This window comes from Zophobas morio, unplaced genomic scaffold (assembly GCF_036711695.1).
Source record: "Zophobas morio isolate AGI-343-1 ecotype UQ-CSIRO unplaced genomic scaffold, CSIRO_AGI_Zmor_V1 ptg000030l, whole genome shotgun sequence".
Taxonomy (NCBI): domain Eukaryota; kingdom Metazoa; phylum Arthropoda; class Insecta; order Coleoptera; family Tenebrionidae; genus Zophobas; species Zophobas morio.
In genome coordinates this window covers 5,138,737-5,165,388 of record NW_026972135.1, presented here as the reverse complement: position 1 = coordinate 5,165,388, position 26,652 = coordinate 5,138,737, and the positions used below count along the sequence as shown (strand labels likewise).

The 26,652-nt window shown below is 36.8% G+C and overlaps 3 protein-coding genes across 6 annotated transcripts in view; 1 reads left to right on the top strand and 2 right to left on the bottom strand.

Moving 5' to 3' along the window:
- LOC135138748 (uncharacterized) overlaps positions 1 to 16,031 on the bottom strand; it is a 140,947-nt gene extending 124,916 nt beyond the window's left edge. For all 4 annotated transcript variants that reach the window (XM_064068751.1, XM_064068752.1, XM_064068749.1 and 1 more), the window contains exons 1-5: positions 15,936 to 16,031; positions 11,297 to 11,457; positions 10,678 to 10,836; positions 4,311 to 10,471; positions 4,150 to 4,260 (exon numbers count right to left, since the gene is read on the bottom strand). In XM_064068751.1, the coding sequence (XP_063924821.1) occupies positions 6,086 to 10,471; positions 10,678 to 10,836; positions 11,297 to 11,434 (4,683 nt within the window). In that variant the 5' untranslated portion in view covers positions 11,435 to 11,457; positions 15,936 to 16,031 and the 3' untranslated portion in view covers positions 4,150 to 4,260; positions 4,311 to 6,085. The remainder of the gene's footprint in view (positions 1 to 4,149; positions 4,261 to 4,310; positions 10,472 to 10,677; positions 10,837 to 11,296; positions 11,458 to 15,935) is intronic.
- Positions 16,032 to 20,502: 4,471 nt separating this feature from the next.
- LOC135138429 (terpene synthase-like) lies at positions 20,503 to 20,997 on the top strand. Its single transcript, XM_064068401.1, has 4 exons — positions 20,503 to 20,546; positions 20,593 to 20,740; positions 20,799 to 20,925; positions 20,975 to 20,997. Exons 1-4 carry the CDS (start codon positions 20,503 to 20,505, stop codon positions 20,995 to 20,997), a joined length of 342 nt encoding a protein of 113 aa, XP_063924471.1.
- A 310-nt stretch (positions 20,998 to 21,307) lies between these two features.
- LOC135138428 (uncharacterized) lies at positions 21,308 to 26,449 on the bottom strand. Its single transcript, XM_064068400.1, has one exon. It carries the CDS (start codon positions 26,447 to 26,449, stop codon positions 21,308 to 21,310), a length of 5,142 nt encoding a protein of 1,713 aa, XP_063924470.1.
- Between the last annotated feature and the right edge of the window lie 203 nt (positions 26,450 to 26,652).

The following is a 26,652-nucleotide window of genomic DNA, read 5'->3' as shown; positions in this document are numbered from 1 at the left end:
CAGTGCATAAAATTTTCATCCGACATTAGGGGAAAAATTAATTAATGATGAGACCTTGACGGGCGTCCAGGCTGCTGAATTTTGCACGTAGGAGGCAATAACAACCAGTGCATAAAATTTTCATCCGGCATTAGGTGAAAAATTAATTAATTATTTCAGACCTTGACGGGCGTCCAGGCTGGTGAATTTGCACGTAGGAGGCAATAACAACCAGTGCATAAAATTTTCATCTGGCATTACGGGAAAAAATTAAGTAATTATTTTTCCTTGCAGATGGAAATCAGTTTGACCCTGGTAAAGAAAATGAATCCGTCAATCCTCTAGTTGGGGATCCCGGGTTCAAAGAGTCAGTCAGGTGTACCTCGGACTCAGACAAGATCCTCGAGGAGATCGCGCAGATGCAGGCTGTGGAAGAGGGCCTAGTAGTAAAGGATGATGCCCAGTCTACTGAGGCAGCTGAGTCTAAGAAGCTAGATAACGAGGTGGAACTGCTTCTAGGAGATGATCCAGGGGCTAAGAAAAAAGATCAAGTAGAGCTACATGAGAGCTTGGTGTCGCGTTGGGCATCTTGGCTGTCTGACGGATTGCCGAAAGAGATTAAAGTCCAAGTAGTGGACAAATATCCTCGAAAGGGGAATATTTCTCTCGAGGCCCCAGAATTAAATGAAGAAATAGCAGCTACTCTGAACGAAACGGGTGTCAGGAGGGATCAGCTATTTAACCAAGAACAGAACTTAGCTGGTTCAGCCTTATCAGCATTAGGACAAGGCATCACGATGATTTTAAAAGATGAGGAAGAACCCCTAGATCGTTTGGAGTTACTAGAAAAATTAGCAGATGCAGGAAAACTAATTACGCAGCTACATTTCCAGGTCTCTTCAGCTAGAAGAGCGTTTATCTCTCCAATATTGACCAAGTCAATGAAAAATCTGTTACAGACAACCAAGCCTGGGTTTCTGTTGTTTGGAGAGAAGCTAACGGAAAAGATAAAAACTGCAAAGTCAATGGAGAAGATCGGCATAGAGATTAAAGCCTCTCCTCTTCCATTGACCTCTGGTACTAGCAAGAAACCAAGCAGGCCAGCCCCTAGACGCACTTTAAACTGGCGGGGCCCGTATGCGAGACAGGGGAACTCGTATCAGGGCCTAAAACAGTATCAGACGAAATTCCCCCCATCTCAGCCGGTCAGCAAGAGTACATACAGCAATGTCTCGAAGTCAACCAGCAAGCCGCGGCCACTGAGGGATGCAAAGAAATAAAAATTATTTTCTATGTATTTTAGACTTGAAAGATGCATATTTCTTGGTAAAAATTGGTCCGGGTAGTCGAAAATTTTTAAGATTTAAATTCAAGGGTCAAATATTTGAATTTCGATGCTTGCCCTTTGGACTTTGTACAAGTCCGTATGTATTTACAAAGACTAAAGCCAGTCCTGAACTTTCTTAGAGAAAGGGGATGGTTATCGACAGCGTACATAGATGATACACTTTGCATCGGCAAATCTCGGGCCGTGTGCAAGAAAAATGTAGCAGTCACGAGAAAAACTCTAACTGAGCTGGGGTTCATTATAAATGAAGAGAAAAGTAAAGACGAGCCAGATTACAAATCATGCCCAGGCGTACCGTATGGGATGCTGTATACAAAAATGTTGGAAAGAGAAAAAATGAAGGCGCTAATCCTAAACGATCAAAATTTTGATCGAAGTATGATCATTCATTCATATGTAAAGAAAGATCTGGAGGGGGGCTGAAGAATATTCCAGTAGCAAAGAATCCGATTAGGTCATTAAATTATAGGTTAGAGATTTTCTCGGATGCATCGCTCACAGGGTGGGGTGCGCACTGCAACGGAGAAAATACTCACGGAATTTGGTCTCAGGAGGAGAAGAGGTTACATATAAACCAGCTGGAGATTATAGCAGCGTTTTTGGCGCTTAAGTGCTTTGCTAGGGAAGTCCAAAATTGCGAAATCTTACTTAGAATTTCGTATATCAATCGTGTGGGGGATGTACAATACGTAGAACTTAATCAAAGGGCTAAAGATATTTGGACTTGGTGTGAGAAAAGAAGAATCTGGATCTTTGCTTCCTACATCCCCTCGCGGGAAAACACAGACGCAGACAGGGAATCTAGAAGAGTCAATGTAGATACTGAATGGGAGTTGGGAGCCCCCTTCTTTCAGACCATAGTAGAAAGGTGGGGGTTTCCAGAAATAGACTTGTTCGCATCAAGGAGTAATGCTAAGACCGATGTGTTCTGCTCCTGGAAACGAGACCCAGAAGCTCGTTACATTGACGCTTTTACAGTTATTTGGAGTAAATACCTTTTTTATGCATTCCCTCCCTTCGCGATGGTTGATAAGGTGCTACAAAAAATCAATTCAGATAAGGCTCAGGGAATAGTGGTGGTCCCTCACTGGCCTACCCAGCCTTGATTTCCCTTATTTAAATCAATGCTATTAGAAGAACCGTTGTATTTTTCGCCTTCACCTAAGCTTCTGTTATCTCCTTGCAGGTCTCTAATTCATTCGTTAGCGGATCATCTTTCCCTGGTTGCAGGGAGGCTCTCCGGCGATCGTATCAACAGAAACTAGTGCCAGCAGAAGCTGTAGAGATTCTAATCTCTTCAATAACGGATTCTACTCTAAAACAATACAACACAGCCCTTAAAAACTGGTGGAGTTACTGCCAGAGTGAAAAGAGAGACCCCCTACAACCAGATATTTACCTAGTTTTAAAATACTTAACATTTCGATTCAATCAGGAGGCATCATACGGCACACTTAATTCAGAGAGATCAGCGATTAATCTGATAAGCACGATAGACTTGGGTAGTGATCCTGAAATTAGTCGTTTTTTTTAAAGGAGTCTTTAAAAACAGACCACCGACGCCTAAATATGACACCACCTGGAGCACAGAGGCAGTTTCTAAACTGGGCAGAAGCACTGGGACCGCTGAAAGTCCTGGACCTAAAATCTCTCACCTTTAAGTTGGTATCCTTACTAGCCTTAGCTACAGCCCATAGGGTTCAGACATTGTCCCTAATCAAAATAAGTGACATGACAGTTTCGAAGAGCAATGTGATCATAAAGATATCGGAGCAAATTAAAACATCTAGAGTCGGAGTTGCACAACCCTCGTTCAGTCTACCATTGTTTAAAGAGCGAAAGGGCACGTGCGTCGCCACGGTGTTGTTGAAATACGTAAAAAGAACTAAAGTTCTAAGAGGGAATGAAGACTACCTGTTTATTACATTTAAGAGGCCCTACCATAGGGCAACTGCGCAATCAATAAGCCGCTGGATAAGGCGCTGTCTCGTGGAAGCCGGAATAGATCCCAAATACACTGCTCACAGCACGAGACACGCAGCCACGTCTGCTGCAGAGGCGAGAGGTTTAGATGTAAACATCATAAAGAGTACAGCTGGATGGTCAGCCAGCTCACAGGTGTTCGCAAAGTTCTACAAACGCCCGATAGAACCAAGAAAAGAATCGTTTGTAGAGGGTTATTCAATCAACAGGGTGAATAAGTCTAAAATAAGTCTAAGTAAGTCTTAAATTAAGTTTAGCTTGAATAATGTTATTATGGCATTAAGCTCTGTAACAGGTATTAAGGAATAAGGACTAAGTTGGTTTGCTCTAAACATCTACGATGTAATCTCGAAGAACGAGACTCGTAATATAATTGAAAATCAAACGAACTTACCTTAAGTGATGTTCGATTGTAATTATATAAGAGTCTCGTTCGAGATGATTACAGCCCTCCCAAAAATTTTTATCCTGAAAAATTTTTTTTCCCACCCCTAAAGTTGAGAGTTTGGTTACAGCTTAATTCCATAATTGTGGAATGAGCTTTAAACTGTATGACGATTAGCCGCTAGGGTGCGGCGTAGGAGCAGGCGGCGGGAAGCCGAAATTTTAAATTTATTCTCTAAAGCTTGTGGTTGGATCTAGTCAAAGTAGCGGTACTACGATGTAATCATCTCGAACGAGACTCTTATATAATTACAATCGAACATCACTTAAGGTAAGTTCGTTTGATTTTCAATTTTAAACTATAAAATACTGACCATTTATTAAATTTACGGACAAAAAACAATCAAAAATACTGACCACATAAATGACAGCCATTTTAAAATATTTTTACTTACCTTAGTTTATGTGTTTTTTTTGCATTTTTCAAATTGGATAGTAGGACGTACGCTAGTTTTTGCTGCAGTTCTCTTCGTATTGTTCTGAAGGCCTCACGAAAAACATTTGTACTGAAATTTCATAATTACATAACGCCAAATATATTTAGATGATGACTCACCTAAGTAATAGTAAAAGTTGGAGCTTTGCTGAGTTTGGCAGAAAATATAGTTGAAAAGTTTTGATAAAAAAGTGACCGATCAATTTAATGTGTGGTCGTCAACTAATTAAAATTTGGGACACTATCAAAATAATTTATCGAAAGTTCAAAATTAGAAGAAAATAAATTTGGTGAAAGTTAAAAATGAGACTTCAGAAAAAACTACAAACAAAATATTTATAAAAGAAATCGTCATGTCAAATTAGTTTATTCAAGTGAAATATGTGACCTTAAAAGAAAGTGACTTATTTGGCTTGTGGTTATATTTTCCATAGATTTAAAAATTGTGTGAATCTCAGAAATATGTTTAAATATAAGACTAGATAAATAAAGAAATTAATAAACACAATACAAAACTTCAGGATATCTGAAGACAGATGAAGGATAGAGGTAGGTATGTATACAAAGATATACATCATAAAATAGTGTACTTCTTTTGATTCTCGTCTTTCGTTAATTGTGTTCCACTAATTCTCAAATCTATTTCCTACTGTTATTAAATGGTGCGCTATGTTTCTCAGATTATTTTACCTTGTGTCAAAACAGTTTCTTTTTTTTGGTAAAACAATTTCGTCGACTTCAGCCAATGTGGACAGCACTTTAATATCCTACTAAACACTGTTAGAAAATTTTACTCGACTAATCAAGTGAAGAAAGAAGTGCTGGGCAGCGCCCGAAAAAGTTAACTGAACAACAGAAAGAACAAATATGCAATTGTGTTAATAAAGACTGTGCTTAACTCTTACGGAAGATCACCAAGTAACTGTAGCGCAAAGAAAGTTAAAGGTCAGCTGACAGGTCGTAATTGGTCGATTACGATTTTTTAAAATCTTATCACTACAAGAAGATAGTATTAGAGCCGCACGGACATATTTTAATGAACAATGTAAGATTTCACAGAACTGAATAAATTCAACAATTGATACAAACCCAGTTGCTCAAAACTTGGTCGAAGAGTGGTAATGACATGTGCAGCCCCCTTTGAAATCTACAGATCAAACCTAATTGGGAAACTGTTTAATCAGTGGAAAGTGATTATTAAAAGAAGTCATCCTAGAAACGAAGACGAATTAAATATGCAATATCCAAGTACACAATGCTTTTGACGCAATAATTTGTGGGGATTGCTTCAACAGAAATGAAATTTTGAACTTAAATAATTTGTTATAGGTATTTCATGATTATAGATTGACATATTTGTTAAAATAAATTACTTATGCTTGGGTCCTGCGATAAATTGAAAGAATTTTGACAAACGGAATTACTTTGGGCATATGATATCAAAAAGGCAAATACGGGAAAAATGTGTCAAATAGTGAAACATATTCTACAAATAAAGAAAAACACTGTATTACGAAAAAATAATGTAGAAACAAATTTTAATTTCAATCAAACTAGGTAAAATTGGTCCAAGGTATCAGACAGGACATTTGTCGCTCCTGAAATACGGTCGAACAAATTCGGTTTTTTTTAGTTCTATTTTTTTTAATATAAATCCTATAATTAAAGTATTTAATAATATCTCTCAAAGGTTAAGGTAACATTGTTTTTAATAGATAGAGCAAAATTACAATTCCTGATATGATCAACAAAATAACAATAAAAAAGTGAGGCGGCAGATGGTAATAAAATATTGAAAGTCTGGCCCGGCCTACAGGAGTTTTGGATCATCGTTGAACTAATCATTCGACAGATTTTTGGTGACTATTCAAGTTCAACCATCATTATTCATTTTATTAAACGAAAGGTTTTGCTCCACATTTTACTAAGAATTCCACAATTTTTCTGTGACCTTGAGAGGAAGCTGAGGAAAGCGGTGTCCGACCATATCTATTAGGGCTATTGATTTCGGCTCCGCATTTCACCAGGCATTCGACTATTTTTTCGTGACCTAAAGAGGAAGCTTCGTGAAGCGGTGTCCAACCATATTTATCAGTGCGATTGATTTCGGCTTCGTATTTCACCAGGCATTCGACAATTTTTTCGTGACCTCCAGAGGAAGCTCCGTAAAGCGGTGTCCGACCATCTTCATCAGCCCGATTGATTTCGGCTCCGCATTTCACCAGGCATTCGACAATTTTTTCGTAACCTTCAGAGGAAGCTGCGTAAAGCGGTGTCCGATCATATTTATCAGCCCGATTGATTTCGGCTCCGCATTTCACCAGGCATTCGACAATTTTTTCGTAACCTGAAGAGGAAGCTGCGTGAAGCGGTGTCCAACCAATTTCATCAGCGCGATTGATTTCGGCTCCGCATTTCACCAGGCATTTGACAATTTTTTCGTGACCTCGAGAGGAAGCTACGTGAAGCGGTGTCCAACCAATTTCATCAGCGCGATTGATTTCGGCTCCGCATTTCACCAGGCATTTGACAATTTTTTCGTGACCTCGAGAGGAAGCTGCGTGAAGCGGTGTCCAACCAATTTCATCAGCGCGATTGATTTCGGCTCCGCATTTCACCAGGCATTCGACAATTTTTTCGTGACCTTCAGAGGAAGCTGCGTGAAGCGGTGTCCGATCATATTTATCAGCCCGATTGATTTCGGCTCCGCATTTCACCAGGCATTCGACAATTTTTTCGTAACCTGGAGAGGAAGCTGCGTGAAGCGGTGTCCAACCAATTTCATCAGCGCGGATTTCGGCTCCGCATTTCACCAGGCATTCGACAATTTTTTCGTGACCTCGAGAGGAAGCTGCGTAAAGCGGTGTCTGACCATTTTTATCAGCCCCATTGATATCGGCTCCGCAATTCACTAAACACTCTATAACTGTTTCGTGCCGCTCTCGAGAAGCTATTATAAGAGGCGTACTACCATCGAATTCAACACTAAAATTTACTTCATTATTAGAAATACTCGAAGATGAAAATAATATTTTAAACGCTTCTGCGTATCCGTACAAAGCCACAAAAAATAAAATATTAATTTTGTCGGTTCGACTATACGAATCTTTCAGTTGTATTCTGCGTGATTGTAATAATTCCAGTTCCGCTCCCAAACTTTCACTTTCTTGTGCCCATGTTAAAGGTGTGATGTTATGTAAAGAATCTTGTTCTAATATTTCACATTTGTCTAACAAAAACCATAACGCTTTAAAATATTGTTTCGTTTCTAACGAACTACGCATAATCTCCCGATTTGTCTTGATAACATAACTCTCGTTTTCTAGTTGTACTTTTAAACGCCCATGTCTTTGTCCCCAAGAACAGATGAGATGTAAGGCACTTCTTCCACACTCATCTTTACGTTTTATTATTTCGTCGTCAAAGTTCTCCACTTCATCAAAATTTCTGTATAAAATCGCTATGTGGACCGGTGAATTTTTGCCAGTTAACATGTCGAAGAAGAAACGTACGTTATTATACTTCGCATCAAAAAATATGTCCCTGTGTATCATTTCAAAATTTCTAGAAAAATATAAGGCAACAAAATATTCGGCAAAGGAAGCATGTGCAAAGTGCGGAATGCCGTTTTGTAGTCCAGTCACGAAACCGACAGTTGCAAAATCTTCAGTAACAGAATCTATATCTTGCGAATAATCTATATTTAATAGTTTCAAGATGTCTTCAGGAAATATTACTCCAAGCGCCATCTTTTCATACTGTTTTAATGTCTCTTCCTTTTTCTTCGTTACTTCTTTTTCCCAAAAATCACTGTTTACGGGCACTTTACCTCCGTAGAAAAACTTAAATTTTCCTTCAATAAAGTAACGATACATGTCAGTCAGGAGAAATTTAGTGTCTAATAACTCTAAATATTTTTCCTTATTTTGTAGTAAAACATCTGTAAGCATAAAAATTTGAAGAGGGATTCCCAATATATCTATATGTTTTGTAAATGCAAACGTCGATTTAATTTTGTCGATGACTGGTTTCATATCTACAGGCTTAATAAAATTGTTAAGACGTTTGTTAATGTAGTCCTCTTGCTCGACTTCGGTGAGCTGATTGATACCCACTGACAGAGTACTAAATTTTTCTTCAAGAGAAGATCTCAAATGTTGCCTTGCAGTAACCCACTGAATGAAACCTTTCTGCGATAACATAAGAATGAGATTTAAAGTACCATTTAAATACTGAGTAAATATTTCATCAAGAGCGTCCCATACATAAACCACATTTCGTTGCTTTAAACACATTGTAAAGAATTCTCTATCCAACCCAGCGAGATCTCGATATTTTTCGTTTAAAATAAATGTTTCGAATTGTAATTTTGCTGATTTTTCAGACTTTGTTGACTTTTTAAAGAAAGACATAACATCTTGAGCACTCAGAATCACGGTCCAATATCTCGCACAACAGTTGTTTTTTAGACTCTTCGTTAACTCCGTTTTGCCCATTCCTGGGTCACCTGTTATTAGATGTATGTTGTTGCTGAATTCGGAAGACCAAATTTCGTTTTCGTTTTTAGATCGACTAGGTAATTTATAATTTCGCAATTCATCAACAGAGCCTTTGCTTCGAATCCATTCTAAATTTTGATCGTTGAGAAATTTAAAATAGTGCACAGTTGTGGATTCTGGTGTTTTGGAACATATTATTTGAAAATCAGAATCACTGCAATTTTTTTCACTCCTTATTAAAATTGGTTTATCAAAAATTTTGGGGTCTGTATTACTTAAAAAACCCTCGATGTCTGTTAGAGTATACTCTTTAGATATTTTCAATTGCTGAGAATTACCTTCACAATTTAAAATGATAACAGTGTTTCGATTAACATGTTCTAAATATTTAATGTCTATAATATTGACTGACAAATATCTGTCGATATAAAGATTGGGAAAAACTTCCTTTTGTCCATCTATATGGCATGGACCATTTGCCATCTCTAAAAGTTTTTCCACGGTAACATGCTTGAAAATTTCTTGATTTTTGTCGAAAGCAGTCACCAAATTACGTGGTTTTTTGCCTTGTATAGAAATGGTGAACTTTCGCAATACTTTTTCATACAGTTCAACTTCTGGTTTCAAGTTGAACAAGTTTTGAAACACAGAGTGTTTTTTCATCCATTCTTCATATTTACCCTCGCCAAGAATAATAAATTTTGCATCTGGACAGAGGTTAATAGCTTTCTCCATATTGACGTGTTCTTTCACAATGAGCGGACATTTCTCTATCAGCCATTGCAACTGTGTCAACAAATTTGCATCCAGATTTTCGACACTACTTATGTAATTAGAAGAAAGAGAATAAAGTGATCGAAATTTGTTTAGTTCCTTAAGGTCAAGGTTTTTGTTCAAGTCGCCCCACAATTTTTTAACTCCGTTGCTGCCTTTTTTTTCCAACAACGTAATGTCGAACAGACAAATAGCCTCCCGAAGTATTTTCATTTCGTCTGTGACTGAACCAAAAACAAACGGTTCGATCTGAGAAGAAAGCAAACGAAGTGCGATGACACGTTGCATCATCCTTTTGCTTAGCTTTTCTTTTTTTCCATCTCGCATACTCCATTCTGATATGACGTCGACGTACTTCTTGAAAGTTTCTTCGTTAGAGCAAAACATCTCAATAAATTTATCCATTGTTGATTTTGTAAGAGCATCAAAACGTTCTTGGTTTGTGTAAAGACGAAAGCGCTCGAAGAATGTTTGGTACTGCTGAATTTTTTCAGGATTTAGTTTAGTCCATTCGTCCTCTACTATGTGAAATGTATGATAATAATTTATATTTTCAGAAATTCTTAAAACGTCGAAATCGTCTCCTGAAACTGTCTTTTTAATGATCTTCACGTAAAACTGTTCACCTTCTAGTTTAAATTTTGTTTCCTTTGAAGTTGTAAAGCTGTTTGTGGTGAATAATATAAATTCTTGCACTTCGCCTTGAACCTCGTGAGCAGATTTGAAATATTTTATTAAACTAAAGTCTCCCTTTTTGCCTGCCAGTTGCTTTATATATAATTGTTTTTTTTCATTACTGTGTTTTAACTGCAGTGCTGTTGTTTTCATTCCGCTATCTGTCTCAATTTCAATAACCACGTCATCAAAATCACCAAAATTTTTATCGTTCGAAGAAATGTAGAAATCTTTTATTTTACTGTCGCTTACCAATTGTAGTGCGACTTTAGCGGTAACCAAATCTTCGTATTTTTTTCCCTTGTCGGTGGTTCCTGCTCGTTTTTCAAAAATCTGGAATTGAAATCAAGAAATCAACAATGTGAATATAAATCGGAAATATGTAGTTGTAAATCATTTAAAAATTGGACTTCGAAATATATAGTTCTAAGTTTTTTTTTATGCTTTTGCAGATATAAATGCAGACAGGTCTTGTTTGAGTTATTTTTTCTGGTACAAAACAACGGCCAAATCGTATATTTCATCATAAATAAATTTACCTTATCCGACGAAGTTTTATTTCTTTCGCCATCTGTTGCTTGTAACGCCGGGTTCCCTGGAACTGTGTTTTCTTGGGTATTTCCCTTAATTTGATGACTGTCTTCAGATAGAGCAGCTTGCTTGTTTGGAGTGTCTTCTATTCCTGTTGGATCTGTGCCCTAAAAATAGTTTAATTAACAAAGTTATTATCGCGTTTCTGCCAAAACATTGTTAAAATTATTTTAGCTAATTTTAACAATTAACTAGAATAATTTTGAAACTAAAGTTTCAAAAGTTTCATCATTTGTCTTAGAGCTGAAATAATGGACCGTGAATAAGAAACATGAAATTTTCGAGAAGATGACATTATCTGTTAAAAAAATTGATCTGAACACATGGTGCACAAAAAATGAAAAATTTTACATTTTTCTTAATACGTTTTTTACCTTCTCTGGTAAAATTGTATAGTTTTAATTAATTTTTAAACTACAATACAATACAGTTCTATACTATGTTGCCTACGTTGAACATTGAAGTTCAAGTACTTGTCTTTGTAAAAATGTAATAAGTAAATTGAAAATTGAAATTAATAACCAAATGAATTTGAGGACAGTTTTGATCGATCCAAATTTATAATACCTTTAACGCAGAAGTAGTATTCTCCTCGGGTTGCGGTGTGCGTAGCAACTTTTCTTGTTTTCTTCGTCTCTTTTGTTCTATCTTACGTTCTAATTCCTCTTTTAATGTTCTGATTTCTTCGTCGGAACTTGAGTCCATGGCCACAAATTTGAATGTGTATGCTGAGAAAAATATCAATCAGTCAAGTAAACTAGGGACGGTCAGAAAACATAGAAACTAATATGTGTCATTTTTCGACAATAAAGCTAAAAATGAATTATACTACGTAAAAAACTAGATAAAAATGACTCATGTTGTCAAAAGTGGGAATCGTGATCATAGAATCTGTACAGTAAAGTAAATAAATAAATAAATTTTTTGGTTGTTTAAAAATTAAAATCAGAATGCCGACGATAGTTTTGCTTTGAGACTGAAGTACTTTATGTCTTTATTGAAAATTAACTCGATTTCTAAGGTAAGCTCATAAAATTCTAAACCACTTTCACATGACTTTTTTAATATTTTTGAAAATAGAATAATTTCTATAATCTCCAAAATTTGTAAAAGTAAATTTGACTTAAGTGTGGAAACGATGTAGGGATTTAATAATGTGTTCATATTTTTAACGATACATATGCGGATTATTGTAAACAAAAAGTGAATCTCTTAGAAGCAAATTTTGGATTTAGTGGCCCTAGTAATATTTATATTTTTGAGAACTGTACACAATTTGAAAAGCTTGAAAAGAGCGAATGAAAATCTTATTAATATTTATGCACAGAGAAGAATGATGTAGATCTTTATCAACTAAAAATAATAATAATAACACAGCTCTACAAAAAAAAAAAAAAATTATGTTGCCCTGGATATCTTTGTAAATTTTTATGTTTTCAAGTGTCTAAATTACGAATATATCCATAAAAGTATTGAATGTGCTTTTTTTTTATGATTTTTACATATCATATATTTCGAACAATTATCGGCTTGTTAGTAATAAAATTTATTTTCCCAGTCATGATTATGTTTCTGCGCAACTTTTTCACGCATACAAATATCACGTGATCCCCACTCTCAGACTCCTTGCTCTGCAGAACAGCTGAGAACTCAGTTATTTGATAATATTGAAGTACTTTACACGTGAATCTGGATAAGTTGTTATTTATTAATATTTTGTTTCAATCGCTGAATGTCCATTCTAATAAATTTGTCTTATTTTTTAAAACGTGAGTTCGTCACGGAGAAAGTGTAAATATAGTAGTGACTTATTTTGTTATATTTGTGGTATTTATATAACAAAAAAACAAATAAGGGAGCCGTTAGTGAGCAGAGACAAAATTATACTTCCACCATTACATATTAAGTTAGAAATGATAAAGCAATTTGTAAAAGCTTTGGACAAGGAAGGAGATTGTTTTAATTACATTTGTAGAAAATTTCCGAAGCTTAGTATGGAAAAGTTGAAAGGTGGAATATTTGATGGTCCTCAAATACGGCAAATGATGAAAGACACAGATTTTATTAAAGTTATGATTGTTCCGGAAAGTAAAGCTTGGGAAAGTTTTGTATTGGTAGTCGAAAATTTCCTAGGTAACCATAAAGCACTAAATTATGAAGAAATTGTACAAAATATGCTGACAAACTTTGAGACTCTAGGAGCAAATATGAGTATCAAATTACACTATCTCTGCAATCATTTGGATAAATTTCCGGATAATTTAGGAAATTATAGTGAGGAACAGGGAGAGCGGTTCCATCAGGATCTAAAAGTAATGGAGGAAAGATATCAGGGTCGATGGGATTGTCATATGATGGCAGATTACTGCTGGTCTTTTAAAAGAGATTGTCCCCTGAAAAATTATAAGAGGAAAGCTCATAAAAGGCGTTTTATGGAAATATAACATGTTTTCGAAATTTTCTTCTTTATTTACTTCGATGTATCCTAATTTTTCAAAATATAATCGATATTATAAATATATCTGTTATTTTGTTTTTTGTTTTCCGATTTTTGTAATATAAAATGAAAATAAAGATTTAAAAGAAAACGAGAGCAAACTTTACAAAATCATTGATACTTTCATGAATTATGAGCATACATAGATCCAAAATCAATCTTATATCTAGGGCAACAAAACCACTGTAGACCAGTGTAATACTTTATTTCCAACAGGTAACAATGCACCCAGGGAAAAAACTAACAATGATTATGAAGCAGTGCAGTAAATACAAAGAAAAGGAAAAAAATATATAGATATATATAAAAAAATATTCACTAAAATAAAGTAGAAATAGATTACTCTCAGGATTTACCCCAGATGAACGATATGACAAAAATTTCAGGAACTTGCGTTGGACGGATTCTATACTTTTTATATGGATTTCGTAAATTGGAAACCATATTTAGGGTCATTTGCATTTGAAGATCCAGAAAAATAAATATTAAATTTGAGTTTTTTTTTTTAGTGCTTATAAGTTTTATAATGATAAGATGAGTCTAAACACAGTTTGTATTAAATTTTTTTAAGGGCGTTCCTTAAATATTATATTCTAAAGGTGGGGTTAGCATATCTGATAAGTTAGTGTTATCAAAAGCAAGATCTTCAAGTTATGGAAAATCCAAAACCTGATAAATGGCTAATTTCATAAATTCTAGTTGTTGCATTTCCGGAAGCGGTCACTGACCCTTTTGGGTATCTTTACCTGTTTTTGTAAATAGCTCTGTAATTTTAGTACTTCTGTAACCGTCCTACATTAAACATCAAAACCGAACGCTGTCCATTATTTCAATTATAGCAAACAAAGGTCCTTCGAGCAATATCAAGGTACAATTCGGAAGACCATACATGGTCGTATCAACCGGATTACAAAAAACGTTGGTACTACGATTCGGATTGTACGAACATTGGCATTCAAGCCGGAACATTGGTCTTCGAGCCGAAACATTGGTCCCTCGAGCCGGAACATTGGTCCCTCGAGCCGGAACATTGGTCCCTCGAGCCGGAACATTGGTCCCTCGAGCCGGAACATTGGTCTTCGAGCCGAACACTAGTGTTTGAATATTAGATCTCCGTTTTTCATACGTAAATTTAGATTCATTAGCGCAAGTAGTAATGAAGTAAAATAAAAAAGAGCAAACCAAAAATAAAGTGATCACTGCAAAATATGCTATTTAATTCTAACCGTATAAGTGAAAGTTTCACTCCCATATTAACAAATTGCTAAAGAGCAAATATTTTAAGGCGGGCTAAATGACTATGAGATTAATTTACAGCAGAAAACAATATTCCTAAACTATTTTCATTTTTGGGTGGATACTACAAGTAAATATTTTAAAAGCTAGATTTAAGATAACGATAAACATGAAGTGTTTATTGACGCCTTGGTTGAAAATTTTGCAATCAAATCACGACATTTTATCTTATTTAAGTTGTAATTCATATTTATTTACTTGTTTCCATTTGCGTCGTAATACCTAAGATATAATCTTTTTTCTAAGAATTGGTTTCGCACTTATTTATATTAAGTACACTACAGAAATTTTGAGCGTAAGCTAAGTAATATAGTAATTGAGTTCACCAGGCGATTTAGCACTTTCAAATTTTCTCGGCGTTTCACGACCTCTAGAGAAGGCCGTAGCTGAAGGGATGCGAAGGGATGCTAAGCCTCCCTTAGAGGAATGTTTGCTTCGCCTAGTCTTAAAGACAAGTTATAATAACGCAATGTGAATTACAATAATAATAATAAGTCAAATCGTCTTTAAAGGACAAGTTGAGGGAACGAACGGAAAACAAAGACGTTTCTCATTTAAAAAACGGCGAATTGTTCTGTATAGCCTGGGCGAAAATTAAAGTGTAAATTCTTAATGTTTGCACAATTCATTGTGATGTTCAGAGATCTTTCTCTAGACAAAAAAAAATGTCTTAGCAGACAAAAGGAAAAATCTTTCTGCAGAAAATTTTTAAAAACATCTAATTTGTTATGCAAATTTTAACTATTTAGGATTAGAATCGCTGATAATGTGAAATAATAAAATATATACAGGGTTAGTGTAAAGTCCCGGAACGATCGAATAGCTTAGTTATTTTAAAAGTTCTTTTTCTTAAATTTGCTTTGGATATATATGAAGTTGAACGTGGCGAGTTTGATTTTTTTTCTATTTTTTTGAATCAGTATAAATAAGCATGTCGATAATTTCTGAAATTAGTTTTTTATTCTGCATCAGAAAATGTCAAAAAAATCAGGGTATTCCATTAAAACAAAAAAAAATTAGGCGGTCTTGTGTGTGAAACCGAAAGCGATAAAAAAATGAAAAATATTTTTATCAAGTCGTCATGTTTAACTATACATCCACACCAAATTTCCAAATTATAGATCAGACGTTGTGTAAAATTTTGTTTTTCATAAAACTTGCCTATTTTGCCATTTTCGTGTCTAAATCCACAATTGTTATCGCTTATTTTGGCTTTTTTAGTCTCAAATTCGCTCTTTATTTATAAGAAGTACCGTTAGAACACAAATTTGGAGATCTACCCGAGGTAGAAATGTACGTTTTAGGTCTGAAGTGTTGTACTGTACATATTGTTATAATAAATTCTTTAATGATTATTATAAAAAATAAAAAATACGCGTACATGGTAATTTCTAACTGTAATTTTCAACTTACCCGTCAGGAAGTTCACTTATTGTTGAAATTTATAATCACAAAAAACTTTTATAAAATATGTTTACAATTAAAGTATTCCTTTATTACGGTAAACTTTTAAATCATCCGTATTACAATTATCACCAACTTTTTAATGTTGTTCCTTATATACTATGTTCTAAAGGTGGGGTTAGCATATCTGATAAGTTGGTGTTATCAAGAGCAAAGACTTTCCAAATTATGAAAAAAAAAAAAATCTGATAAATGGCTAATTTAATATTTTCTCCACGGTTCATAGCTTATAATGTATAAATATGTTTCGTACGTAGATTTAGATTTATTAAAACAACTAGCAATAAATTAAAATAAAATAAAGCAAACAAGAGATCAAGTAATAATATGTACACGTAGTTTATGGCGGGGTGAATAGCCATAAGATTAATTTAAAACAAAAAACAATTAATTTTTGTTGTTACTAATAACTATGGTGTACCAACTTCAGATGTTTGTGGACGAAACACCATGAAGCATAGCTTAATGTACTTGCATGCTTAAAATGAGAGTGAGTCTCTGTTAGTTCTTTGTTTAAGCGTCGTAATAGATCAATAAACACGTCACCCACATGCTAATTGCAAAAAGTGCAAAAAGTTTGTACATAATTTACATTTTAAATTAATTGCTTTTTGGTTAGTTACTACAAGTAAACATTTTAAAAGCTAGATTTAAGATATCGATAAACATGAAGTGTTGATTGACGTCTTGCTTGAAAATTTTACAATCAAATCACAACATTTTTTCTTATTTAAGTAGTAATTCATATTTATCTAGTTGTTTCCATTTGCGTCGTAGCAGATAAGATATTATTGCCAAGAATTGGTTTCGCAATTGAATTACATATATTTAATGCAGTACAGAAAGAGAAAATAAAATTGGCAGTCAAATAGCAAATACTTTACATGCTAAAACTTTTTGTACATCTTCTCAAATTTTTACTTCCCGAGCGTAAGCAAAGGAAGTATTGTAATCGAGTCCGTCGGCCGACTCTCTACTTTTACGTTTTCTCGATCTTTCATGACCCCTAGAAGACGAAGAAATAGGTCTCCCATTTCCGTCTGTCTGTCCGTCTGTCCGTCTGTCCGTCCGTCTGTCCGTCTGTCCGTCCGTCTGTCCGTCCGTCTGTCCGTCTGTTGTCCCGGATTTTTATTAGACAGATAATCTCCGAAAGTACTCGACCGATTGTTGTGAAATTTTGTACTTATATTAAGAATATCATGTAGATGGTAAAACGCTAACCAAAATTTGTCTAATCATCCCCACCACTAATGCGATGACGTCACTTCAAAATTGTACATAGTAAATGGGTTTTCAATTGTATAAAATAACATAGTCCTGCACATGTAGTTTACAACTCTGAATCGACTTTTCACCCGAAACGTCCAGATTTTTGGAAAAAAAATCAAAATTATAAAACAACATTTTAAAATTTAATTTTTAATCTGCTAACCAGAATGCTTTGAAATGTTGCAGACGTTTTAAGGCTATAAAGAGCATAATAAATCTTTAGTCAAAAAATATTTGCTTATCCCCTCCAAAAACTTGATGACGTCAGCTCGAAAGTTTGCCGAATAAATCATATCTAAAATGTACAAAATATGATGAGCCTGTACTTGTCATTTATCGCTCCATTCATATTTTTTGGATTTGCATATACAGAGTGACTCAAAAAAATTAATGAATGCGTAAATATATTTTATTGATTTAATCGGGAACTACAAAACGGAATGCTCTGACATCTTGCAGATGTTTTAAGGTTATAAAGAGCATAATAAATGTTTAGTCAAAATATATTTGCTTATCCCCTCCAAAAACTTGATGACGTCAGCTCGAAAGTTTACCGAATAAATCATATCTAAAATGTACAAAATATGATGAGCCTGTACTTGTCATTTATCACTCCATTCATATTTTTTGGATTTGCATATACAGAGTGACTCAAAAAAATTAATGAATGCGTAAATATATTTTATTGATTTAATCGGGAACTACAAAACGGAATGCTCTGACATCTTGCAGATGTTTTAAGGTTATAAAGAGCATAATAAATGTTTAGTCAAAATATATTTGCTTATCCCCTCCAAAAACTTGATGACGTCAGCTCGAAAATTTGCCGAATAAATCATATCTAAAATGTACAAAATATGATGAGTCTGTACTTGTGATTTATCATTCCAATCATATTTTTGGATTTGCATATGCAGGGTGACTCAAAAAAATTAATGAAGGCGTGAATTTATTTTATCGATTTAATCAGGAATTAGAAAACCGAATGCTTTGAAATCTTGGGAATATTTTAAAGTTATTATAAGCATGGTAAACTTTTGTTTAAAATGTATTTGTTCATCCCTCCTAAAAAAAATGATGACGTCACCCTTAAATTTTGCTGAATAAATCCTATCTAAAATGCAAAAAATATGATGAGTTTGTACTTGTGATTTATCATTCCATTCATATTTTTTAGATTTTCTTAAGAGGTGGTTCAAAAAAATTAATGAAGTCAATTTATTTTATTGATTAAATTAAAGGCAACACTTATTATTAGTATTACACCCCAACCAACCCAATTTGGTAGACACAAAATTTGTTAAAGGAAAAACTCGGTTGAAACATAAGGGTAGCACGCTTATTTACATCGACTTTAACATTACAGACCTGCATTTGTTTTATGCGTTCACTTGGTTCCGCGAATGTGAAATAGACATGTTTATAATCAACCAATTGTGAATTTCACCGTCAAGAATTAAAATAAAACCCAATGTTTTATATAATAAGCGGAAGTCGAAGCAATAAAACCGATGGTCGTTTTGTTTACAGTTTCTCTGTTTGACTCTCACGTATGCTGTTACGCCTGTCATCTTAAATTAAGAATGTTTATACATACACGATTTTCAGTTGCCTCTGATACGTATACGTGAGTAAATTGTTTCGTTATTTTATTGATTATTACAAATCAATATTCAAAACGACCCAATTCATTTTCCTGAAAATTTGAGAATATAATAATTTTATTCTTAGTATTACACTACATCTATCCCAACTGATATACGTGTCCTTGCAAAAATGTTGATGACGTCATCGCAATTTTTTTTTAAATTCCCACTACAAAAATGTAATGAGAAAAAAAAACACAATAGGCATGCAGTCGTCAAATTTCCGACAGCGAGGGAAGTACTATCTAAACTCTTTAGACCAATTTTTTAATTATAAAAAAAAGTAATCGCCGGAAATTTGCCACAATTTTATGGAAAATTTATTAGTGCTTTTGACGGTTGAGAGAGAAACCGAAGTTAAACAGAAACATTACATGATATAACAATTATTTTCCCTATATAGATAAATTAATTAATTAATAAACACAATACAAATCTTCACAATATCTGAAGACAGATGAAGGATGTAGGTAGGTATACAAAGATGTCTATCATAAAATAGTTTTTTTCTTTAGATTTTCGTCTTTCGTCAAGTGTGTTCCGCTAATTATGAATTTTGTGTTGATTAGAAAAAAAAAAGAATACGGCTGGAAAAATCTCCAGCTGTCAACAGTCACAATGGTTGTATTATTGCGCACATATTTTATTCACATATGCAATATTCTTCTCATACCAATTAACTTCTTGTTAATTGTTATCAAAGAAGAATAAACACAACGAAACATTTTTATAAACGTTTATTATCACCAGCTTTCACTAAAAATGTCGCAGAGCACCGACAAAAACAATGCAGCGTAAAATCTGGTAGTTTCAAAAATTCGACAAAACTTTGAGAAGATTATTTTTCCAATGGGTTGTTTGATGCACTTATTCCCTCTGTAATTTATAAATAACCCTTTGTGCGGCGTATTTTCAGGCCTCAGTCTGGCGTATTTCTTGTACAGTTCCAGAAAACGGATCGACTTCTTTTGCTCATTAACAATGTTAGATCGTCGCGACTTTTGTGTCTTAGTGTCAGGTACGCTGATAACAAGGAGGGATACTCTATGGAATCTATATAATATATATAATACGAAGTTGACATAATTTCATGGAATAGCAGCTACACAGCAAAATCAGAACTATAGTCGCTGACGCTTTCTTCATTTTTGCTGACGTAATTGGAGAATGATAAATGGGCTATTACTTGTTTATAACGACCCGTATTAGATTTATTTGTCAAGGATTTCTATAAGTAGACACGAAAGACAATTAAGGCAGTTATTTGTGTATGTTTCGTATCTTCGTACGTATAATAAAGAAAAACAATCAGAATTAGGTATACAAGCAAAATATAAATTTTTATAAAAGTCAGATTTTCTATGGATACGCACCTGGACCGGTTAAAAAGTAAAACACAGACGAAATGCAGATCACAGGCGAAGGGGTAATATAGCGACAAAAGCAAAATTTTATCTGTATTTTTTAACAAACTATTGATTGTAGATATTGGCAAGATCAGTGCAACACATTTTACAAGCGGGCCCGGAAGATCGGAACATTTTTAAACGACTGTTTGGTGCTTGTAATGTTTGGGTAAAGTGCCCCAAGATGAATTGAAAATGTTTAATGATATTGAAAGTGGATTATACGATATGCTTATTATGTAAGTTTACCTTAATTACCTACTTTATTCCATGTACTTTTTCCAGACTAGACGAGATTCTGGACAGAACGATACTTCGCAAAGGACTTCCTTCTGCCCATATGGTCTATGGAATTCCGCTAACGGTACATGCCACAGAACAAAAGATGTTTCTAATAATGAAAAATATACTCTGCTATGCGAAAATCAGGGAGGTATCAACAACCATTGATGAAAATTTATATTTATATTATTGTTTATGTTTTCATTTAGGACATCGCTATTGATGATTTTATTACTTTGGGTATTAGATTCTTCACTGGACAAGGACTAGAAATCTATTATAGAGACATTCAACAATGTCCTACTTTTAACGATTTTAGAGTACTAATTCGTGCTAGTAAGTTCAAGATTTTATAATTTTTGTAATGGAGAGACTCCTATTGTAGAATGTGCACGCGGGGTGCCGTGACTTAACTTTGCGCGAAGGACCGAGAATAACTGAGAAGCACCACTAACCTGGAGTATCCTGCTGGCGGTGACAGAGGCCCCTGGTTCTTGGTAGCCTGATTTTGAGAAGCACAACGAGGAACACGCGAGAGCAAAACCCGTTCACTCATGCACTTTTTACGTTCAGTAGCGTACTACTTCCGCTCACTCGCGCGTGCGCCGGAATGGAGCAATTATGTTCGAACATAACCGCCCACCAAATTTTAACAAAATTTAACGAAAAATCAAACGAAAATTAAAGAGAGTTCCTTATGTACATTATGAGAGTTCACTCAATTCTCCATTGAGAATTGGGTTGGGAGAATCACGAGCTTGTTTACCGGACGCGTATATAAACCGGTAGCGGTTTTCACGGTGGCCACACGGACGACTCCATCGGTTCCGGGATGTACCTCTTGTACGCGTCCTAACGGCCATGAAAGGGGGGTAGTTTGTGCGCCATACAATGCGACAATGGCGCCGGGTTGAATGTTTGGTTGATCCTTATTCCACTTCTGACGTTGGAGTTGAGTATGGAGATACTCCGTAGACCACCTCTTCCAGAACCGCTGATACAGCTGGGAGAGTAGTTGCCACCGACAGGTCCAATTCAAGTTGTCCTCCAAGGGAGCTTCAGGAGGTTGCAATAAAGGTCTGCCGACTAAGAAATGTCCAGGGCTTAGGTAATCTACAGCGTCTTCTGGGTTAGAGGTGACGGTACATAAGGGACGGCTGTTCAATACCGCCTCAATCTTACAAAATAGCGTGCTGTACTCTTCGAAAGTTAAGAGAGAGGTGCCGATTGATCGATACAAGAGACTCTTTGCGGATTTGATCGCAGCCTCCCATAGGCCGCCAAAATTGGGGGCGGCTGGAGGGTTAAAATGCCATTTTATCTCCAAAGAAGTTAAGGAACTCGTTATCTCAGAGGAGTGCGAACGTAGAAACTGACTCACCTCCCTCAGGTGGCGAGCGGCGCCGAGAAAGTTACGTCCGCAGTCAGAGTATATGTCAGAGGGTAGACCACGGCGTGCGGTGAATCTGTTGAGCGAGGCTAAGAAGGCTTTCGTGGAGAGTTCCGAGACCATTTCTAAATGGACCGCTTTCGTAGACATACATATAAATAAACAGAGATACCCTTTGTATGTGTGGGCCTTACGTCGACGACTTTCCCTGACCGTGAAGGGTCCGGCAAAGTCAATGCCAACAGAGGAAAACGGTTTGCTAGGTTGAACTCGAGCTGGCGGTAGATCAGCCATCAAGGGAAATACAGGTTTCGATTTAAACTTAAAACAGCGAATGCAGCGAAAAATGCGCTGCCGTAGGAGGGATCGAATCGATATTATCCAGAACTTCTGCTGTATAAGCGTCTGCACGCTTCTAGGTCCAGCGTGGCAAGCGTACAGATGATAGTAGTCGCAAATTAACGCCGAGAGATGAGCTTTCTGAGGTAAAAGCAGAGGGTGTTTCGCATCTAGGGGAAGGGCTGAGTGTCGTAGCCGTCCGCCCACCCTAACTATACCCATTGCATCCAAGAATGGGAACAGCTTCTTTAATGGAGTTGTGGTGTGACCTTTGGAACGCAACTCTTCTATGAGCAGAGGAAAATGGTTTTGCTGTGTGAGACGCACAAGCAATAAGGTCGAGTATCGCATCTCTTTGCTTGAGAGTGGACCCTTCATCTCGGGACATCTTATTCGGAGTAGCCATCGGCGAATAAATGCGAAAGCGCGTTGTAGTCTACTCAATGAAGAAAATCGTGACACAACTTCATACAGAGGATTTTCTGGGTCGGCTTGGATGCGCAAAACTATAGGATCGTTTTTACGCTCAGGGAGCTCTTCGGGTGCGACATAATTATCGCCTCTTACGGGCCACTTGGACGGCGGATTCTGCATAAAATCTGGTCCATTCCACCAGGAATGACAATCCATGATCTCTTCGGGAAATAATCCTCGAGACGCAAAGTCGGCTGAATTTTGATTCGACACTGTGTGTGCCCATTGGTGAAGAGATGTATGCTCTAATATGCGAACTACACGATTGGCCACGTAGGTTTTGAGAAGATGAGGAGAGGTGTGGAGCCATGCAAGGACAATCTGAGAATCGGTATACAGATGAACATTTTCAAATCTTACGGCTTTAAGAGATTTAATCACATCACGAAGTAGTCTAGATAATAACAACGCTCCACAGAGTTCCAATCGAGGAATAGTCAATGTCTTGAGGGGTGCCACTTTGTTCTTGGCCTTCAAAAGATAATTGCTACAAGTGCCACTGGAATCATACGCATGTAAATAGATGCAAGCGGAGTATCCTTTAGAGGAAGCGTCCGAGAATCCCACCAAGAGCAAACGTGGCAAACTTTGGAGAATGTATCGAGGAATTTTAAGTGCGCGTAGACACCGCATTTGAGAAGAAAACCTTCCCCAAGCCTCCGATAGGGAAGGCGGCAAGATATCATCATAGCCCACTTTAGAGATCCATATCTGTTGCAGAAAATGCTTAGCCCAAAATACAATTGGAGATAACCACCCCATCGGATCAAAGATTCGAGCGATATAAGAAAGAACAGTGCGCTTGGTAACTTGAGAATCAAATTCTTGTACATAATAGGTGAAAGTATCAGACCGAGGATCCCACCGTAATCCAAGAATCTTAATAGAAGGATCGTCACTTGAGAAATTCAACGGAGATTCACGATGCTGTTCTGGAACATGATCGAGAGCAATTGGATCATTACTAGCCCATTTTCTCAGCTGGAAACCGCCACGATTGAGTAGGTTTGCGAGTTGTAACTGTAGCGACTTCGCTTCCTCAACTGTAGAGGCACCATGCGCAATATCGTCCACATAGGTGCTTTCTGTGATAGCTTGCACTGCTAATGGGAACTCATGCCCTTCGTCCTCGACGAGCTGGAGAAGGACACGCTGAGCAAGATATGCTGATGGTGCTAAACCATATGTCACTGTTTTTAACTCATACTCCTGTACATTAGAAGCGGGATCTGGCCTCCAGAATATGTGCTGGAGATAACGTTGCTTTGGATTCAACCAAATCTGTCTATACATCTGTTGAATATCCGCTGTGACTGCTATAGCATGAAGGCGAAAATTCATGAGAATGTGACTCAAATCCTTTTGTAGCTTAGGACCGGGCAGAAGTTGCTGATTAAGCGTTGTCCCGTTTGAGTCAGGGGAGGATCCGTTAAACACAACTCGCACTTTGGTAGTTGAACTAGTTTCCTTTTGAACACAATGATGAGGCATTACGTACATGGAAGGTTGTGCGGCTAGTTGCATATGTCCGAGATCGCGGTATTCTTGGAGAAAAGTAATATAAGCAGCGTTGAGTTGAGGACGTCGAGACATTCGAGTTTCCATTTTGAGATAAGTGTTCAGAGTTGTCTCTCGGTTGCTGAGAAGCGGCGAGCGCTGCTCACGGACTGGCATTGATACCACATATCTGCCTGAGCGATCGCGATAGTGCGTGTCCTTGAAATGAGCTTGACAAAAGTCATCTTCAGGATTGGAGACTGAAAGGTTATCAGCGAGAGTCTCAGTTTCCCAAAACTTACGAACGGTATCATCAAGAGAATCGGTGCATGTGAGAAGAGAACACAAGGGGGAATTTGTTGAAGATGAAATCGAGCCTATAATTATCCATCCAAAGATTGTGTCAATGGCAGAGGGTTGTCCTTGAATAACATTAGGCTGCGTATTACATAAAATGTGAGGATATAAATCTGCTCCAATTAAGAATTCAACTCGAGCAGCTTGATGGAAGTTTTCATCAGCTAACGTTAGATGACTGAACTGATCCTTAATGTGAGAAGGTAACGTCTGACTAGGAAATTTATTAGGAATATCTGAAAGTACAACAGCGTGAACGTTTACGACATCATCACTAGTTCTAGAGCGTAGAGTGGTACGAATGAGACCTTGAGTTCGGACAGGAAAACTGGCGATGCCAGTAACTTCAATGGGAGATCTGCTTCTTTTTAATCCCAAATGCTGCGCCGTTGATGAAGTAATCACTGATACTTGAGAGCCGGGATCAACCACAGCTCTTATCTTGTGATAATCTCCATTACAGTCTTGGATCTGGGCTGTCACAGTCGCTAGTAAAACAGTGCTGCGCTGCGCTGAGGTCTTGCACGAAAACACAACGGGAGATTTTCTTTCCTCTACAGAGGGAGAAGTACTAGTTTCGGAGGTATCCACCTTGGACTCCTGGTGTAACACGGAGTGATGCTTGTTGCTGTGACAAATACGACAAGTTTTACGAGATTGACATTCATTTCGATTATGAGCACCCAAACAGTTGAAACATCGTCTCAATCTCTTCAACGTATCATATTTCTGTTCATTTGTTTTCTGGAGAAATTCGCTGCATGCCGGAAAGGGATGTGAACCTTTGCAGAGCACGCACGGGACAGAGCACGTAGAGGGGGCATCGGATTTGGCATTTGTCATGAGTGAAGCACGGAATGACTTAACTGATAGAGATTTACATTTCGGTGATTTCGTGTCCTGAGAGAGAAGTTCGTACGTTCGATTCTGATCCGTTATGAAATCAATTAACGCCTGATAGCTGGGAACGGAATTTGAACTTTGCCTATTCTCAAAAGCTTTTCTAGATACAGGATCCAAATTTGCAAACGATAATTGAAACAGCAAGAAATCACCAAGGTCTTGAAGATTCAAAGCCTTAAGAGCATTAATGGAATTCGAATGAATATTCAAAAAATGTCTCAAACTGCTAGAACTTGGGGATGATAAAGGAGTAAAACCTAGAATCTGATTGACGTAGTGAGTCGCCAACCGTCTTTTATTCTGGTAGCGAAGTTGCAATGCTTCATACGCCAGTGCGTAATTTTCGGGGGTTAAATGAAAATTGGCAATGACTGTTAATGCGTCATCTCGCAGATAAGAGCGCAAATACTGGAATTTTTCAGCTTCTGATAACGCATCGTTTTTGTGGACAACCGAATCGAACAGTGAGAAAAACGCCGACCACTCTTCGATGCGACCGGTGAACGTAGGGATATTTATTCTGGGCAAATGCTGGTTGCTGTTGGCGACCGAATTACTGCTGGTTTGCTGCAGAGGTTGTGTCTTCACCAGGTCTAAATAACGACCACGTGTGTTAAATACTAAATCATCGAAAGCTGTTTGCACCTTACAGACTTCGAGAGCATGGCGATTATCCAATAAATCTGCATTTAGCTGAATAATTGCATTCTGAGTCTTATCCATTTCTATCTCAATAACCTCTAGTTTTTCGTACCGAGGCTTGAACTGAAGAGCTGTATCAACGGTGGTTCTCTTCACGGAGTCATAACAGTTTTGAACTTGAGCAAATAACTTTTCCCGTGTAGATTTCAATACGGCGAGCTTCTTAATTTGAGATTGCAACAATTCTTCGTTAGTCATTGCGGCGATACGCGATAAAGCGTCGATCGAGAAAACGATAAATCGACAAATTTGAGGTTATGATCCGGCTTCGATTAGGACCAAATGTGCACGCGGGGTGCCGTGACTTAACTTTGCGCGAAGGACGGAGAATAACTGAGAAGCACCACTAACCTGGAGTATCCTGCTGGCGGTGACAGGGGCCCCTGGTTCTTGGTAGCCTG